The sequence below is a fragment of the Coloeus monedula genome (assembly GCF_965178545.1).
Source record: "Coloeus monedula genome assembly, chromosome: 8".
In the NCBI taxonomy this organism is placed as follows: Eukaryota; Metazoa; Chordata; class Aves; order Passeriformes; family Corvidae; genus Coloeus; species Coloeus monedula.
Window position 1 is genome coordinate 18,594,579 of NC_138788.1, and position 18,335 is coordinate 18,612,913.

Consider the following 18,335-nt stretch of genomic DNA (forward strand, 5'->3'; position numbering starts at 1 on the left):
TCTTTGATGCCTGTTACGATGCTCGTGGAGTGGGCATGTAATATGTAATAGCCATGCAAGCAGTTAAGTTTCCTCTTATTGTCATGTCAGGTATTTATGCTATAAATCTTAACTGCCAAGAGCAGAAACTTTAGCTGCCCCTTCAGCTCCTAACCATTGAAATAGGATCTGCCATGTCTAGTGCTAATGAAAATTTTCCTTCCTTGACAAGTAGATGCTGCCTGATTTAGGAAAAAAAAAACAGAAAAATGCTTTTTCAAGTACTTTCCCTGTAATTTAACATCCCTTCAAGGTCTTTCTGTCACTTCTCAAGTGCATCCCATACTAATGCTACCCTGGAGTGTCACTGCCAACCTTTTTCTCTTTCCCTTCCCCAGCTCCAGAGCTGCAGGAAGAGACAGTGTCCTTCGTGATGACAGTGGCAGGGGAGTGACAGGCAGGCTGGGTGGGGGTGGCTGTTGGTGCGCAAGCCTAGTGACAGGATGGGGTGACTAAGAACCAGCTGGCTAATTAAAGCACAGCAGTAGGAGGAGCGAAGTATTTAAGGGTGCCAGAGAGAAAGAGAGATGCCTCCACAAATTTCTTGTTACACTTCAGCAGCCAAGTGAGTGGGCAACACAGTGAAAGGTTTTCTTAACTCTTTCGTGCCTCTCATGGAGTGAAATCAAGAGACTAAGAAAATGGCTCCATTGACTGAAAAGCCTGAATCGAGGTAAGGACACAAGTATGGTTTTTAGTCACATCTACCTCTGCTAGAGCTGCTGTAGCTGAACTCCCAGGACTTTATATGACTCTGGCATATGCTAATATACACTGAGTGGTTAGGTCTGGTGGGGCAGTGCACACTGATTTTCAGAATGCTGCTTTCATCTGGATAGGTATTTCCAGTTGCTGATTGAAAAGAGGCAATGTCAAGAGAGGCACCATATGGGTTTGTGTTCTCATTAAGGAAAATGGGCATGTCCTTGCCTCCTTACCCTAGTGACTGGATCTTTCTCCTAATTATTTTTATGGGAAGGGGAGATTCAATGGAGTTCCTGAGTGCTGATTCTGAGGCAGTTACTAAGAGGAAAGTGAAGAGAATGGATGAAGTGGAAGTCTCAGTGATATATGAATTTGTCTCCTGAGGCTGGAGGAGTCAGAGAGAAGTGAAGATGAGGACCGGCTTCTGGAATGTAACTTTCTGCTATTTCTGGAGACACTTGGAATGTCAGACTGTTGCTTCACCCATCAGTTTGGTTTTCTGCAAGTGTTTTCAGTAGTGAGTAGAGAAGCGCTCACTGTGTCCTTCCTTCTAGCATGTAGGTCACTCTAGAGGTAGCACAGTCCAGCAGGACTAGCAAGCCAGCACTCCAGCCTGAATTCCCTGGCAGGCACAAGTTTGTAGTCTGGCCGTGGATGTGTGACAGTGGCTAGCCTTCTGAGTTTTGCTGAGACCATTTTGTGTCTGATATCCAGGTAGATGAATCAGTCCCCTGGCAATTTTTCTAGCATAGCAATACTTCCAGGTTGGCAAAGGCTAAAGAAAATGATCCTGTCTCATTTCAGCTGACTTTCAACTGGGCTTGTCAGAGGTGTGCTGGAAGTATTGTATGCCTGGCTCCCCGTGTGCTTTGGTTAGACTTAGCTCTGTGTGGTTCTCTTGAGGTTGTTGCAGTTGTGTGTAAATGAGACTAACTCTCAAACTGATTTTTCTTATTCTGAAACCATAAAAAACCAACCTGTAAGATGGATACCTGTAAGGCCCTGTTACACTATGACAGAACAGCTGGTTTTGGATGTTGCGTAGAATAGAGGCCCATATCTTCCATCTCTGTATAAAATAAGACTATCACTTACGTGTCTTGGAAAGTATTAGCTGTTGCTTAGGGAGTGTTTGTACAGAGCTTCTGAACAGCTAATGCTAGAAGAGGTCATAATTAAAAATTAATGTTTGCTGTGGTTGCCACAGTGAGCACTCACTCGGGCCTGTGCAATTCCTCTGCCTTACACAGCTGGGAATCTTGGGATGTGTCTGGGATGGTATAAGGTGGTCTGTAGCATTAAAGTATCTATAGTATCTGGTTTATATATCAAAGGTGTATCAGAGTTTTTGCTCTACCCTAATTTTTGTAAAATGTTTGTAAACTGGATTTGAACTTTGAGACATTAGTCATTCTCTAATCAGTGTATCTGCTTAATTTAATGCAACTTCCTCTTATTTACTACTTTATTGTTTGAGAGTGCGTGATAGAGGTGAAGACAGCCTTTGTAGTCTTTGTTATACAAAATCATGCAAGAGAAGCTGCTGGATGTTGTTTAGATGATCTAATTGATTTGTATTTATAGAATGCCATTCACTGTAGTAAATGCAATGCAGTGTTTGTGTCCCTCAATCCTGCAGTCAGCTGAATGGATTCATTGTTATACATAATTAGGGCTTCTGGAATTTGGGTCTGTTTATTTACAGCAATTGTTCTGAGAGGCATAAGTGGCCCCATATCAGAGGTGTACAGAGAGTGAGGTGCAGTACCCACAGCACCCCAGCTGCACAGCTCTTACAAGTACTCTCACAGCAGTTTGAACTCCATGAATCCTCCATTTCTTCCAGCTGAAGTATAAAACCAGCATCCTCTTGGCTAGGTGTGGTCATTGCAGATTGAAAGATTTTCCTATTGCAACAAAGGTAAATCAGGTGTCATGGAAATAATTAACCCTTTACCTGTAAATAAATTCCAGTTTCAGTAGTTGTGTGCTCCTTGCTCCAGTTCCTGTGTGAATCTCAGTTAAGTGTCCTGAACAGTCCCAGGTTGTGATATGCTGTTAAGTCATTTACAGCCTTCCCTGGAGCTGACAGCCTCAGAGCTGTGCCCAGTGAGCTCCCTTTTATAGGATGTAAATCAGCGTGTTTGTAAAGTTCTTCCATCTATGAGGTGTGATCATATATATTGCAGATAAATTTGAGCAGAAATCTCAACTTCTGCTGCTGTCACATGGTGTGCTTTGTGTCTTCTGCTAAGATGGATATGAGATTTTATTTAAAATGTCCTGGAAAAAATTGGTTTTCTTTCTGGAGTTTCAAAATGTCCGTGTGAGTTGCTTGGTCATATGGGTGTGGCAGAAAGGCATTTGTTTCTTCAGCTGACACCCATGAGACATGGGCCAGGACTACTGTCACCATATCTCATCTGTCAAATACTAAAGACAGAGGGTAGTCATGACAGCCTCAGGAGGAAGTCAAAGCCCAGTTACAATGTATTTAGAGTCTATTGTCAGGAGAAGAAATGTTTTTGACTGCAAGGCAGGGATATGAGCAGTTACTTATCCAGGGGGAATTGGTGGCACACCACATGTCGAGTCTGCTCTGAGCCAGACAGCCTTCTGGATGGCTGTTTTTCAAGCCCTGAGTCTGCAGCAGAGCAGGAGGCTGATGGCTCAAGCAGGAGCCACCTTTCACGCCTACAGTCCTCCAGGTATAAGTCAGTGTTGCTTAATGAAGCTTTAGCGGCTGGTGTGAAATTATTCCAGTCTGTTTCTTTGCCAGGAGGTTCCTACAGGCATCAAATCACTATCTGAACTAGCACTAATCATGGAATTCATTTTAGTATACAGGTCAGAGTTAGAATGGACAAAATGAACTGAGGTACCTTTTAAACCTTGCTGTTCAGCTGTTGGGCATGTCGGCTGTAGGCTCCGCTCACTGGCTTTGTGACGTTAAGTGGAATTTAGACTTTGGCCTGCCGACCTTTTAAAGTCTTCCACTGTTTGCCAGATTTTAATGAGATGGGTGACAACATGCTGGCCAATTTCTGGAAATGCTTGTTTATGGGCTTGCAAAAGGAAGATTCAGAGGTGCAATTGTTTTCTAAAAATTCATGGATAGGGGTGAGTGCAAGGAGGAAGAGCTGCTTAAACAGAAAAACTGTGTTGGCGCAAAACAATTTAGCTGTAGCTGTTCATGAATTTAATTTAGGTTGCAAATGAGGAACAGCATTCATGCCATAAGAGGAATGCCTTCTGGAGCAGGCTTCCAGGAAGAGCAGTGGAGGTGGGAAACTTTAGCAGTTTTAAGCTGGAATGTGAAGTGTTCTTGCACAGGATTGTATGACAGAGTTGCCTGCAATAGCATGGGAGTAGGCTGGATGACCCAGGAGATTCTTTTCTGCCCCCTGCTCCACAAGTGGTGACCTTGAACTGAGTTAACTCAGGTTGCAGTAAACTTTGTTTACTCTGAAGTTGATGACTGTAAGATGACTTAGTTCAAGAGCATCTCTGAATTCTTAAAGCCACATCTCCTAGTTTATGTTTCCTTTTTAACTTTTATTATTGAGAGAGGCACATTCCTCATATATTGCACGAAAGCTGGCACCTATGTCCCAGAAAACCTTATTTTGCTCATTAGGAAGGCAACAGATGAACACTATATTTAAAGAAAAAAAAGGAAGCAGTACTGCATTTGAAATGTGCTGTGTTGTTTGTTTATTGTAACAGCTGTAAGTTCAATTATTTATAAGAACACTTTATCCAAGCTGGTGTGTAATGAAGCCATTTGTTTCATTTAGTGAGCTTTCAGTGCTCTCTCAGCTGTCTTAGCACTTGCTGAAGAGTGCGTGGAGGCTGTTGCCTTGTGCAGAATTCTATGTGCACTACTTGCTTACTCATAGTCTTTTCATGACATTTATTCTTAGGAGCATAATGCCTTCTGAAGGAATAACAGGATGTTCTTTAACCCTTAAAATAAAAATGACAGACAACATATTTCAGTATTCCAGAATAAAAGAATAATGATAGTTGAAGAGAGAGCTGATTGCCTGGGTTAACCTGGGCTGCCTGCTCTATTCTAGTTATTTTGTTTCTTGTCACATTTTATGTGATGCAAGGTGAGAAGTGCACAGAACATGTGTTTTCCAGCAAGTTCCTTTAAGCAGAGGAACCTGCTGGTGGGAGGCACTGGCTGCAGTGCAGCTCTTTGCCTGCTTTCCAGATTTGGGACTCCACATTGCTGATATGGCTCATTGAGCAGAACATTTGGGTCAGGGACATTGATGGCATTGTGAGAAAGGGACTGAGCTGGGGTGAAACAAATGAGTGTTGTCAGTGATGTGTAAGACCTGACCAGGTGAAAAGCAAGTTTTGTGATTGCTAATCATACTTTCAGTCTGAAAGCTTACCATTTTTCTGAAAGCTTCAACTCCTACTTTATATTAGTATAAATAAGAATTTGATTTTTCATTTAAATGCAGCCACAAAGCACTTAATTGTATATATAGAGAGAAAACTTTGAAAATGTGAAAAACCTGAAACTGATAAAATAAAGGAGGAGTCTAAATCTCAGGAATATAAGGGACCAGCACAGTAAGTTTTGAATGTTCATCTCATGTCTAGCAATTGTTTTAAAATCCTATGTGAGTCACCGGAGCTGTCAGTAATAACAAGGGAAGAAAGGAAAGGAAGTTACTTTTCCCCACATTCACATTAGACCACCAAAAATAACCACTGCATTCGACTCTTAGCTGAGATACCAGTGACTTAAGAGCATGTGTCCTTGCTCAGAACTACTAATGAGCTGTTTGTTACCCCCTGCCTTTGTAGGGGGTGTATTCAAACCTTTAGAGCATGTGAGATAATCCAGACAGGCTGTACAGAAGTAGTTGCCACTTATCTGCATTCCTCCTAAACAGGCTTCTGAATGCACTGCTCTCTTTTCCACACCAAGTAGGGAAGGGACTGCAGCCTTGGTGAAATGTGCTGGGGGGTGAAAGGCAGGAAGGAAAAGTTAAACATCAGTCTAGAGGTAGGACTGAACTGACAAGGAGTTGGTGGATGTTACGTATGGACATTGGCATGTTCAGGGTTACAGTTGCTGGCTCATGGCCTGTGGTATTCGTTACTTTTCATTGTGTTTTGCATGTGTGCAGCTTTGAAGCCTTTGTTGCTATGTCTGTCACATTTCAGGAGAGGTACTAATTCCAGTCTGGCAAGGACACACTGGTTAGCTGGTTGGAGCAGGGGGCAAGAAGGAGACACATGGTTGTTTTGCTTTGGAGTACTTTTTCTAGTCTTTTTCTTTTTTCTTTTGCCTGATCTGGCAGTAGGGAGTTCTCTGTTTTTAATACTGACATGAGGGACCTCATTCTTGGTTCCCTTTGAAATGCTCCCTTCTGAAGTACTGCTGTGCATACTGTGTGTGTCTACAGGAATGGCTTGGTCGTGTCTACAGAAAGTTCTTGAGGGCAAGTGGGAGCAACAAATAATTCCAGACCCACCTGTTTCTAGGGATAGCCTGTGTGCCCAACCTGACAGGGACTAATTTGTCTAAGGATGTGCCATCCAAATGTTCATAGCACACTGGCTTACAGCATGTACCTTCCCAGCTTACAGGGCAATACTTTGCTGCACCGGCGCTGTGGAGCCAGATGTGTTATCTGGCTGGACTGTCCAGCTGATCCCAAGAGCAGCCTTAGGACTGAGATAGGCCTAACAGGACTTCAGTATGTGGTTTGGGTCAAGTATGTGGAAGACAGGTAGAATAGCTCTGTCTGATGCAGTAAGGTGCCAAAGCATGTTCTCAACTCCAAACACGCACCATAATTTCGTCGATCTAAACAGGAGTTATTTCTACTTGCATGCAGCAGATCTGTGTGCAGATTCTCAGCTGATCAAAATCAACTTTCAAATGGAGTTTCTGGAGTTAGACCAACGCAGGGGCTCAGGATTGGTTACTCTCACCCTGACCATGTTGAATCCATTCTGTGTATGGGAGTGTGCACTAAATGTGAGTTTGAGTGCTTGAAGGAAGCTGATTCGTAAGTGGACTCTGGATGCTTGTTATTTTAATTGAATTCTATAATTGCTAGTAAGTGTGGGGATATGTAATTTTTCCAGATTCAATCTAGATCTAATGAGTTTGTGCACATCTTCCATTTAATTTTAGCAATCTTCTTTAATTATCACTTCATTTTTATCCTCAAATCGCTTTTTTGTAAAAAGTAATTTGATCTATTAATGCTAAATAATTATGCTTCTTTTTGGTGTGAATTCTTTCCTAAATGCTTTTGTTAAAGCAGTGAACGTCAGTGTTTCACACTGTAAGCAACGTCGAGACTTGAATCAAAAAGACATCACTGAAATCAGAGTTTTATGGCAGTTGTGATGTCACTGTTTCCAAACAAATGAGACTGTTTAAAAAGGGTAAGCATGTGGTCACGAGTTTAATCACTCAGATACTGCTGTTGTGGAAGGGGACATGTTGCTCTGGCACTGCAGCAGCAGTGGACCCTGCCTTTGCCCCTTATAGCCAGTAAATCCTCTTTCCTCTCCTGAAAAGGTAATACACTGAATTATTTTTTCCCACTCCTTTTTAATCTTGTGTACCAGAGGAAAGCATTGCAACCTCTTGGGGATGCTTGGAGTGGAAGAAATTTTGTGTTGACTTGCATGAATCCCATGGAAAAGGCCAATGCTGAGTTAAAACATCTGGGATCAGCTTCAGAGAGAGGTTGATCCTGAAGCTGAACTGAGATTTACTACAGTACTGCCCCTTCTTGTGGTTTTCTCCTGGCCCTGTGGAGGGACTGGTATTTATCCCAGTGAGTTTAACATGTAACATTTTTCTGTGTGTAGAAGAGCATGATATTGCTACAAATCTCCTTTAGCTGGATAACATGTAATTTTAGACTGTTTCTTTCTGATTTGCTTGAACTAAGGAATCTTTCTGGAATGGAAAAGTATGGAGATCAGAAAGACCACTATTACTAAATACATTTGTCTACGTTTTCAGGCTGTGTTAACCATTACTATTTCAGAGACTCGGTTCTAATATGAAATGGTAGAAACAAAAAGCAGGTACTGTGTGGGCAGGCAAAATCGGGCAGCAAACCTTAAACTGGACTCAGTTTTTGTTGTTCACTGGTTTTATACTGCACCCCCCACTCTACATTGTATTTTACTAGGATCAACTTGTAGTTAGGCTGAATCCTGCTGAGCCTTCATGAACCCACAGTGTATACTTATGTGGGTATTTTAGTGAAGAAAATATTTAAATAATTAAGTGTTGGCAGCTGTTCCTAGGGTGGCTTGCTGGGAAGCCCAGATATTGTCTCATTTTATAGACTCTTCTGTTACTATACTTGCTTGTTGAGTTTTCTTTCCTTTTGAGTGTCTGCTGAACATGCTTATTATATTCTGGCTGGCATGAAACAATTGCTGGTTAATAAAGGGGATGCTTGAGGCAGGAGAACAAATTCAATTCCCTGAAGGGAATTTCCACCTCTTACAATGTTCCACTGCTGCCTCCAGTTCATGTAAAAGGAAAAGTATCTCCAACTCTGTTGTTTAGTTTCTTGTTTCCCCAAGCAATTTTCCCTGTACTTCTCAGATTGGGGTTCTTGTTTATGCATGATTTTGTGATTTCAGATGCATATTTCTATTTGTGTCATGAAAGCTGTTAATGGTCTGGAGCGACACTGGATCTCACTTTCTTTGGGGCTAATTTTTTCGGGGGGGAGAGGTGAAGATTGGAACACAAAATTAACAGTCTTTTAATTCAACCTAGGACCTTTAGAGAGTTGAGATATCTTGTCAAACACAGACTTTTTCTGTAGAAATGCTCTTTGGCTATTCAAACCAACATCTGTGACGTTGAAACCTGTTTGCTGCAGGTGTCAAGTCCCCACAGGAGTGAGGACAAATAGGCCTCACAGTTGTCCTCCACAGACTGGGATCACCATGAAAACTGACTTTTTCTTCTGATCCCCATCTGGTGTTTTTTTCTCTTGGGTTGGCAGTTTCACTGCTTTTGGTACCAGGAGAATTAAAGCTTCCAGTTTTCACATTTTACTTACTGGAGTCTGATCCTGAAGATATCAGCGGCATTGCGTGACTGGAAATGATTGGTGCAGAAGTTAATATGCATTTTGACAAGTGCATCTCCTCTGTATTGTTGTATCTTTCAAAGGAGAGACCAGCTTTGGAATGAGCAACAGAGTGCTTTGAAATATGGAAAAGATCTAATTTGAAGGCTTTTGTTTAAAGCTTTTAGTGTCACTTTGATTTTTTTTTTATCCTCTTGAAAGGTGATGCACATTTTATATATTAGAAACTAGCCAGACTTGCACTTTGCCCTTTATAGACCCTTAGACTTAAGTGAGTATCTTTCAGTTTCATATTGAAGATTAGTCTTAAAGTCTGGAAGTAGTGCTTGTATTGGTGGAAATAATCTTTAATTTCTGATAATTATCAGCAAAAAATATACTGGTGCTTGACATGAATCCACTTGACATTTGAAAGTAATTTTTTTTTAAGAAACGGTGACTGTTACCTTGGCTCTTGTGTTGAATGTTCAGCATTGTGTCTAGTGCTGTCTGGGTAGACATGAAACATTATGTAATCATTCTGCTTTTCACTTTAAACAGACATAAACAAAATCCAGAAGTGAAAAAGGCAAGTCCCTCTGCCACAATGAGCTCTGGTAAGTCTGTGTTGTTTTCTACTTGCACTCACTGGCCTTCCTTGTTATTACTAGTAATATTCCTGTCTGTTTCTGATGCAATTATTCACATTTGTTGCTGGAATTTGGCCCATAATGGTCAAAAAATAGCTAGAAACATCTTGAACTGGAGTAGGTCACTTTAGCTTATTTCAGTTTGGAATATAAGAATTCATAATTACTGATAACCTGAAGAAATTGTCTGAATTTGATATATTTTAGTAGACATGAGTACATAGTTTGACATCTGGATCAGAAAAATCACCTGTTCAAAGAAAACCAAGGGACTAGGAAATGGGAGCTGGTTGGGAAGAGGAAAACTTCTGGGCTTGTCTGGGTAACAGGCTAAATCTGAGTGAAAAATAAAGCAGATGCCAGGCTCGAAGTGCCATATATAAGATCTGTAGAATAATATTGCCACTTAATTTTAGCATCTTAGCAAGTCTCAACTGGAGTATCATGTCCTGGTTGGGGCACCACATTTTGAGAAAAATGTGAGCTATTTGAAGAGAGTCCAGAGAAACATGACCTAGGAATTCAGTGTAATCGCTGATAAGCTTCCAAGCTGGGAAGCACTGGAACAGGTTGCGTTAGGGTGATGCTGGAAGTTTGGAAAAACTCATTAGGCAAACATTTCTTGGCAGTGACAGAGGTAGATTTGTTTCTTTCATGGTTCAGAAATAGGGCTTTAGATGACCTTTGGAGCTCCTTTCTAGCACTGTCTCCTGTGTTTCCCTGAGTTCACAAGAGCCAGTTTTATTCATGTCAGCTGAAGACATGACATATTTGAAAAAATCTTTCTTGAAAACCACTTCTTCATTTGTCTTTCAGAACATGAACAAATCGATGTTACAAAAACTGTTGTCAATGGGCTGAGCAGCAATGGACAAGAAAAAGGTGGGTTAAGAGCTCCAGAGACACCTCCACAGCTCCCCCCGCATGTCAGCCGGTGATGTGCTTGATTTTCCCGGAAATTCACTACAGCAGGGGCTTCCAAATTTAGTTCACTTGGCGACTGACACAAGAAAAGCCTTGTACTGCACCATGCTAGTAGAAGCAGCATTTCTTAGCTCAACAAGTGTTCTTTGTCTCTTTAAAGTGGCAGGCTGGACTTGCCTCTTTGTATATTTTTAGTGCTGTTTTGAGGAAAGCTGTACATTGCTTGTGGTACTTGTGAGCACCTGCGAATTGGTATCTTAGTGAGTTGAAACAGCATGGGTTTGTGGGTGCCTGTGTGTGAACTGTGTTAATGTCAGGGAGAGGTGAAGGTTTGAGTCTGGGATTAAAGGGCAGGAACTAACCATTTAGGTGATGAAAAGAAATCTAAACAAACCAGTCTTCATGTTAACATCAGCAGGTTTGCAGTGTGCTTTATAGCTTTCAGTTTAGTATAGTGACTGTGTCTGTTTTGGCGGGGTGAAAGTATGTGGGTATGGGTTGCTTTTCTGTTGGTTTAATTTCCTTTCTTTTCCTTTGATGCCTTTTTATAGTGGTTAGTATTTTGACTGCATTGTGGATGGATGAATTCAGTCAGTTTCAAAGCAGAACAGAATCAGGATTGTTTCCTAAACCACAGGATGTTTGATTTGGGATCTGTTGTATTCTTAGGGTCTCTGCTCGGGAAGAAGTACAGAAAACAGGGTTTGATTTGGGTTCCTCTTTTATAAAAAAAAAAAAAATTAAACAATCCTATCAAATTAAAAACTAATGATTTTATGAGGTTTGAAAAAATTCTGTCAAGCTTTTTGCCCATTTTTTTGCTTGAGACTCCTTTTCTAGGTTGTGAAGTCTGTGCTTTCCAGTTTTGCCGGGTATCAGAAAGATCTGCCACAAGAGGGGGTGTACACACCACCCTGATGTCAGTGCCTCCCTCAAGCTGGCCCAGTGCTCAGTGTTAGTGTGTAAAGCATTAGAAATGTGGCTCCTCTTACTCCTGATTTTACAGGCATGAAAGAGATGGCATGGAATATGAGGAGACATCTGTCATTTTCCAGCTAATAATACATACAGGAAGCAGGTTTTAAAGAAGAAAATCCTGGCTCTGCAGAAATCAAGAACACTGGTAGAAATTATTCTGGTAGAGTCATGATATACAAGATGTTTATCTTGGCAGCTCCTGTTGAGCTTCCCCTCTGAATAGTACTGCCATTTTCACAACCCTCTTTGTACCCATTGATTTGAACAGTTTTGTAACAATTGCTAGAATTTTGCATAGTGCTATATATGGTTTTCTCCAATGTTACCACATTTAGTATAATTAGTGTGCTAGCTGATTAAGTCAGGTAGAAATCTCTTCAATTTACTGTTTATATGGATGGATTTTTTTTTTCTGAAGTAGCTATATGGATGCTACCCTTTAGCATGGGACCTTTTTCAAGATTATTTCACTTCCTTCTGTTGTTGCACTTGTAAAAAATGAGTGATAAAATTCAGAATTCATGTAATGTAGCTAGTTTAGTGTTCTTCTCTCAACCTTTCAGTATTTGGGTTTTTTTGCTTTATTTTGTTTTACTGAACCATATTAATGTCTTACTTAACATTTTTATTTTTGCATGTAATGTACCTCAGTTTAAATGATTACACTAAAATTTTTCGATGGCTTCTAAAAGCTAATGCTTCCAGATTCTTTTTCCTGCACCATAGTGGCAATCAGCAGTAAGTCCATTCAGTAAGCAGTTCTGTATGCTGCATAAAACAGACACATCCTGAATTAGGGCAAACGAATGGATATTTTTAACGGTTGCATCATTGCTCTCTAGACTGCTTTTGTATTTGAAATTTCCTGCTATTGTGTCTCCAAGTACGTTAGAGAATTTTGTGGCATGCTTCCCAAATTCTGTTCTTTCCTTTTTGGATGTGCCATTTACACTTTTGTGTTTGCAGCTGTTGATGTCCCTTTATGTACACGTTCTATTTCTGCCGTTAAAATAATCCCTGTGAAGAAAGTGAAAAGTTCTCCTCACCTAGTGCTGCCTACAGGTATCTTCTTCCTTCCTCCCCTGCCATGCATTAGTTAGTGATCATTTTCTCTCTGCTTCACCCATATGCTGTGGCTAATTCTCAGCTTCATGTTCCTCTCACTCCTCCCAGAGCTGCAGATTTCATCAGTAGGTAATGCAGTTAACTCTTGATGGCACCATACACTGTTCTCAATTATGCTGCTCTTCTGCAGACATGACTGTGTCTACTTGAATCTGGGATCATTGTAAGCTCTTTTACTAATGCTTGATTGTGAAAAATATTATTATTATAGACTCATTTTGAACCAAACTCCTGAAGAACCAAAGAATGTTTCCTGCGTATCTTTGGTCTTTATGAAAACAAATGGTTCAAGCATAGTTCAACATTGGTGGCATGGTTTTGTTTTTCTGTACAGGCACTGAATTTAATCCACATGTGAAAGTAAGGATGTTAGGCTGTCATGCCCTCCCCAAGCACATGCTTCCCCACTAGAAGTACAAGATTATTCTTGTACTTTGCTGGATTTGGACAGTCAGACTAGTGGAGCTGATACCTCTTGTCTCTCCTAATCTGTCACACATGTGCTTTGTTGGACTAGTACAGTGCTAATGTCCTGTTTATTACTATCTGCTGGATTTCTATACTGAGAGATTCAGATTCTTGTTTTCTGTCATTTCACCTAAACTGTGAGGGAATTCATCACTCTAGGCATTTTTTTTCAGCTCCCAAGGCGAGATTGTCTGGCAAGATTTTATTTTCAAATATTTTCAAAGCATTTTAATTTTTTTGAGTTCAGAGCATTTTTTTTCTGGCTCTTATTCTTTTGGTTCAGTATGCAGGTTTAACCTCTTGTATGGAAAATAAAAAGAATGCATTGATTCCCAAATTTGATTCTCCTCCCATATAATGAAGATTATGTTTTTACATGTCACACATGTTGAGCTCTGTTTCCATTTCTCTCCAGTGCCTGTGAAGCAAATGTAGGCATGGGGTTGTAGGAGGGCAGCTACCCTGCACTCTTCGTGGATGTTTATATCAGGTGCAGTGACTCCCAACATCGTGTCCATGCTTTACAGTTACAGCACTCTTAGAACTGGAGTCTCGGAGCTTAAATCTTTGTCCTGTGGTTTGAAAGTGAGTCCATAGAGTCCTTGGGCTGTATGTTGTGCCATGTGGATGGGAATGATAGCCAGAACTGCACTCTTGGGCAAAAGGAATCCCGACCCTACATGAATCATGCAAAAATCAGTCAGAGAAGTCGACTTCTATTTCACCAGGAATGTGCGTGACCTTGTGATCAGTTGTGGTATATTTAAGGATCAAACAGCTTTTGGTACATCTGGGTGGAAAGTCTTTCCCCTCACAGAGGCTGCCTCAATTAGCTAAAGGCTAAACTATAGGAAAGTATCCTCTGACTTCTTACTTACTCCATCTTTTTTGTAGTCCTAAGTACGAGTCTGAAACTGTACTTTTTGTGAAATCCCTGAAGCATTGGAAGCCCATGTAAAGGCTTGAACAGTGGAGATGCCAGCACAGAGGGCTTTCAGTGAGAGCCAGGAGTTTGGCATTCATTGAATTTTTCCTCTTACTGCTGTTGTCCATCTGGCATATTGATTTTTCTCCATATTGTGGCCACACTGGCCATGGTTTGCAACCTTAGCCAAGGTGTTACCATGGTCTGTAAGCACTGTACTGGTATGGATTTGATGGGGCATTACCTTGCTGAAATCAGCCAGGGAATACTGATCTGCACAGATGTGGGCTGTTGCCTGGACAATAAACAACAGCCTTTGCCCCCTCTGTCCAGTCTGAAAGCATAATTTTTGTTACAATAGCAGTTCCTAGAGAGGAGCTGCATCCTTCCCCATGCAGAGATAGCATCATCCTCAACCCATAAAAATAAAAATTATTGTGTTGTCCCTTGTGTAATGCATGCACTCAGTACCTCTTCACGCTCCCTGTGCAGTCATGGTAGGGCTGGTACCTCTATATAGGTAAGTGAAATCTGATGGCAGCTGCAGGGCCACTAATGGTGCATGAGGAGAGGAGGTGATGTGTCCTTCTATGGAAGTAGCCTAGAGAAACAAGACACTTTTTAGGCTTATTATTTCCAGAGGTATCTTAAAGGAAACAACTCTCCAGAAGCATTTTAAGTAGGGGGAGAAAGATAGATAGCTTTGAAGTACTGGCTTGTTACTACTTAACAGGATGACAGGAGGAGAAAACCCAAATCATGGACTGAAATACACAAAGGTAAGCCTGCACAGAAGTTGTGCTGAACTGTGCCTCAGCAAGGATGCTGGCACGATCTGGTATCTGGCTCACAGGTTGATCTGAATAGGCATATGTTAAATCTCCTTCTGATTTTCAGGATTTGGCTTCCTGTGTCAGAAGGTGCAACACTGCCATGAAATGAGGAGATGGCAGGGAGGTGGTTTGCAGTGCCTTGCTTTTAAATCATATTCAGCGTCATTACAACATTTTACCTTCCAGTGGTCATAAGTATTTCCCCCCCCCCCCCCCCTCTTTCAGTCCTCCACAAAAGGCATTTTTAAGCTTTGGCACACAAAGCGTGTGCATTATGCCTCTGGGACATCCCTATAGAAGAGCCACAGGTGTAATGGTAGATTGTCCTTGCTAGCACAATGTCTCTGTACAAAGTAGAACAAAAAAAGCAAATGGACCTGTGATATTTGGTTCAAACACTCTTTTTTCCCCCCTACTTTCTTCGCTCTGTTGCACCAACTCAGAACTTAACTGCTGCATTCATTGATTACATGAATACAAAACTGCTTTTATTTCTCAATGCTTTAAATACAGAGCTATTCTTCATCTGCACAAACATTACTAGATTGATTCACCTGGAGGCAGCCATGCTAAAATTACTCTAGAGCTCTGATGGCTCCTGATAGCTTTGCATCATCCCTTTCTATGTGTTTCTTCTGTGCATGTGCATTTCCTGTAGAAATGGATCCCACAAAAGTCTGCAGTGGAAAAGGAGCTGTAACCCTCCGGGCAACTCCATCCTATGAAGGGAATCGGAATATCACTTCACCATGTCCTCAGGATGTTGAGCAACCTGAAAGTAAGTGGTAGAAGGTTAACTGGAATCTTTCACTCACAGTAATCTCAAGACAGGTCAGTCCAGGGTCTTGGTTTAAAGCCCAGAATTCCAGAGCATAGTTGGAAACCTCTTGCAAGGACCAGACCAGTAGAGAGACTGACTCCTAGTGCAGGTTTCATGACCACTCAGTTATTGACTTAAGTTTGTCAGGAGCACCAAAACTCTCAGTTCTTTTCCTTCTTACCCTCCCCTCACCGGTGCCCCCGGCTTGCCTATGTCACCTCCTTTTATCCCAGGCATGAGGTGGAACAGAAAGAAGCTGAGGGTGCTACTGGCACTGCAGCATTCAGCTGGGTTGTCAGGGAAGCGGGGATAGCGTCCCCCAGACAGACAGCGCCGCCAGAGAGCTCTGCCGTCTTTCAATAGCAGACGTGTAATTACTTAATTGTAGGAGACAGGCAAAGCATAACAAACCTGGCCAGTGTCGTGAGTCTGGCAAAGAGAGTGAAATCCCAAAGGCAAGATGCCGTTAAGGGGGAGGGGGTAAAACTTGCTCTTGAAAGCAAAGCATACATCGTTTCTGACTGTATTGTTCAAGAAAGGGCAATTCCATTAATTCTAGCCCTAATGTGCCACTTTCGGCTCTGTCTTCTCCCGTTCTGCTCCACCCGTGACCTACCCTCTCTTTATGCTTGCCTTTCTCTGTTTCTTCACTCCTACCCCCTGCTGTTGCCTCTCTCCTTTCTGTTGATGGCTTCATAAATTTCTAACAGCTTGAATGGCAATAGGCCCATTGCTATGGAAATCAGCTCATTAATACTTCTTTTGCTTACTCTCTCAATCACTTCATGAAATGTACTTTGGAGCTGCAAGAGATTTTGCATATAACTTAAACAGCAAAATAGGTACAGGGTGGGGAGGAGCCCAGGGGGAAGTGGGTAAATATGTGATGACACCGCTGTACATAGCTGCAGGGACTGTGTTGTAAAGTGGTGTTATATCTTATAGCTCCCTTCATGCACTAAGTCTGCAAAACTTGATCTATTTGTTGGTAATCCTTTATCTCAGTCACATATAGTGATATTGTTAAGGATAGATATGTCTTTATAATCTGAATACAGGGTCCCTACATTTCCAGTAATTTGTGGTGTCTGGATGTCAAGCTGCAGCTTTAGAAAGTAGCTAGCTGGGCAGCCTTTTTGCCTCTGAAATAAGAATGTCAATGAACAATTGTTTCTTCATTGCTCTGAATGAATTGCCTTGTGTTTACAAAGGTCAGAAACAAGGAGGACATCATGTTTAGGGTTGGTCTCTATGGTAATTACACAGCCCTGTCAAAAAGCATTTTATGTGTGAAATGAAGTAGCTTGACTCTTAACTTCAATTGATACATGTTTTCTGGAAATGTAATGGTTTATTTTTTCCCCCTTTCTTTTCCTCTATGCCTATCCTCCACCCCTATCTTCTCTGTCTCTCCTTTCTGTGAAACACTTAGGTCTGGAGCCAGAAAACTCAGAAACAGGTATAAACATTGGCTGCTTCTGTTGTTACTTCTGTTGCTTTATTGGAATTATTTCTTGTTGCCTGGGGGAAAAAGAGAGAAAGAAGGGAAAAAAGGAAGAAAAGAGTCCCCTCCTTTCACTTATCCTGCAGCTGGAGGGAATCCTTTGTGATGTGAGTTTTCTTTCCCCTCGCAGATGATTGGAGGTCATCGTCTAACACTGATGCCAATGGGGATGCCCAACCATCTTCTTTGGCTGCCAAGGGTTACAGGAGTGTGCGTCCAAACCTTTCTTCAGACAGCAAGCCACAGGTAAGTCTTTCTTCTGTGACCCTGAGGGTGATCATCTGGGTTCAAGCACTGGATTCATGATCAGGAGTCTTGGGTTGAATTCCAAACTTGGCTGCAGATGGGTAAGTTGCTGTGCCTCAGCTTTTTCTGCGTTTCAAATGGGGGTGACACTGATGTCAGCAAAGTGTTGTGGAGCTCGTGTATTCAGGCACACCACAGCATTTCCTGGGTGAACAAAGGAGGAGGACAATGCAAGAAGAAAGGTGAAGTAATCATCTATAATTATTTTGTATTTTATGTTGGTTTATTTCCTAGAAATTGCTGCAGGCTGAAATCAGAGTTGCACCCGACATTAAAAATAAAATATTGGGAAATGCCTTTCAGTTTTAACACTGTAACTGATAGACTGCAACCAGGGAAAGGTTATTTGTACCTGAAGGTAAATTGTTGAAGTCAATCGGCTAAGAGAAGTGCAACGTCATCCTTTTTTTTTTTTTTTTTGGGTACTCAGTCTGCACAGAAGCAGTCTGAAAGCTGGTAAGGAAACCCTTCATTGGAAACTGAATTATTGTGAGGAACAGAGTCCCTTTAAAGCCCAATCCCCTATCAGTGTGACTGCTCCCATCATCAGGATCCCTTTAGCAATGCTACAGACCAGGCACCTTAGGTGAAAGTGGAAGACGGAACAGCTCCAGTGAAGGTGTGGGAAGGAGCAGCACCGTAAAGAGAGACCCATTTCTGCTCAATACTTACAGCTGTCCTGTAGTCCTTTCCTGATCTTGCTGATGAACAGAGAGAGCACTGGTGCATATAATACTTGTTACAGAAATCCCCAGAACTACTGTTCACGCTGAGCTGAAATGGAAGAAACTCCAAAAGGAGTTCGGAGGCAGAAGCCCTTCAGAACAGCACTTACCAGCCCACTTATCCACTCCCTTGTGCTTCAGGGAAGGGAGGGAAGGGGCAGAGGGGCGGCATGAGGGCAGCAGATTTAGGAACAGCAGCTGTAATTTTATGAAACTTTTCTACATCTATATCCATGTAACAAGAGT

At 41.7% G+C, this 18,335-nt stretch overlaps 1 protein-coding gene across 14 annotated transcripts in view; it reads left to right on the forward strand.

Moving 5' to 3' along the window:
• SORBS1 (sorbin and SH3 domain containing 1) overlaps positions 1-18,335 on the forward strand; it is a 164,435-nt gene that overhangs the window by 88,836 nt on the left and 57,264 nt on the right. For 7 of the 14 annotated variants that reach the window (XM_082285993.1, XM_082285982.1, XM_082285981.1 and 4 more), the window contains exons 1-7: positions 562-712; positions 9,393-9,448; positions 10,298-10,363; positions 12,350-12,445; positions 15,393-15,512; positions 16,987-17,013; positions 17,189-17,304. In XM_082285993.1, the coding sequence (XP_082142119.1) occupies positions 681-712; positions 9,393-9,448; positions 10,298-10,363; positions 12,350-12,445; positions 15,393-15,512; positions 16,987-17,013; positions 17,189-17,304 (513 nt within the window). In that variant the 5' untranslated portion in view covers positions 562-680. Of the gene's footprint in view, positions 1-561; positions 713-9,392; positions 9,449-10,297; positions 10,364-12,349; positions 12,446-15,392; positions 15,513-16,986; positions 17,014-17,188; positions 17,305-18,335 lie in introns of those variants that run through there. The other 7 variants (XM_082285972.1, XM_082285971.1, XM_082285974.1 and 4 more) reach the window with 7 other exon arrangements.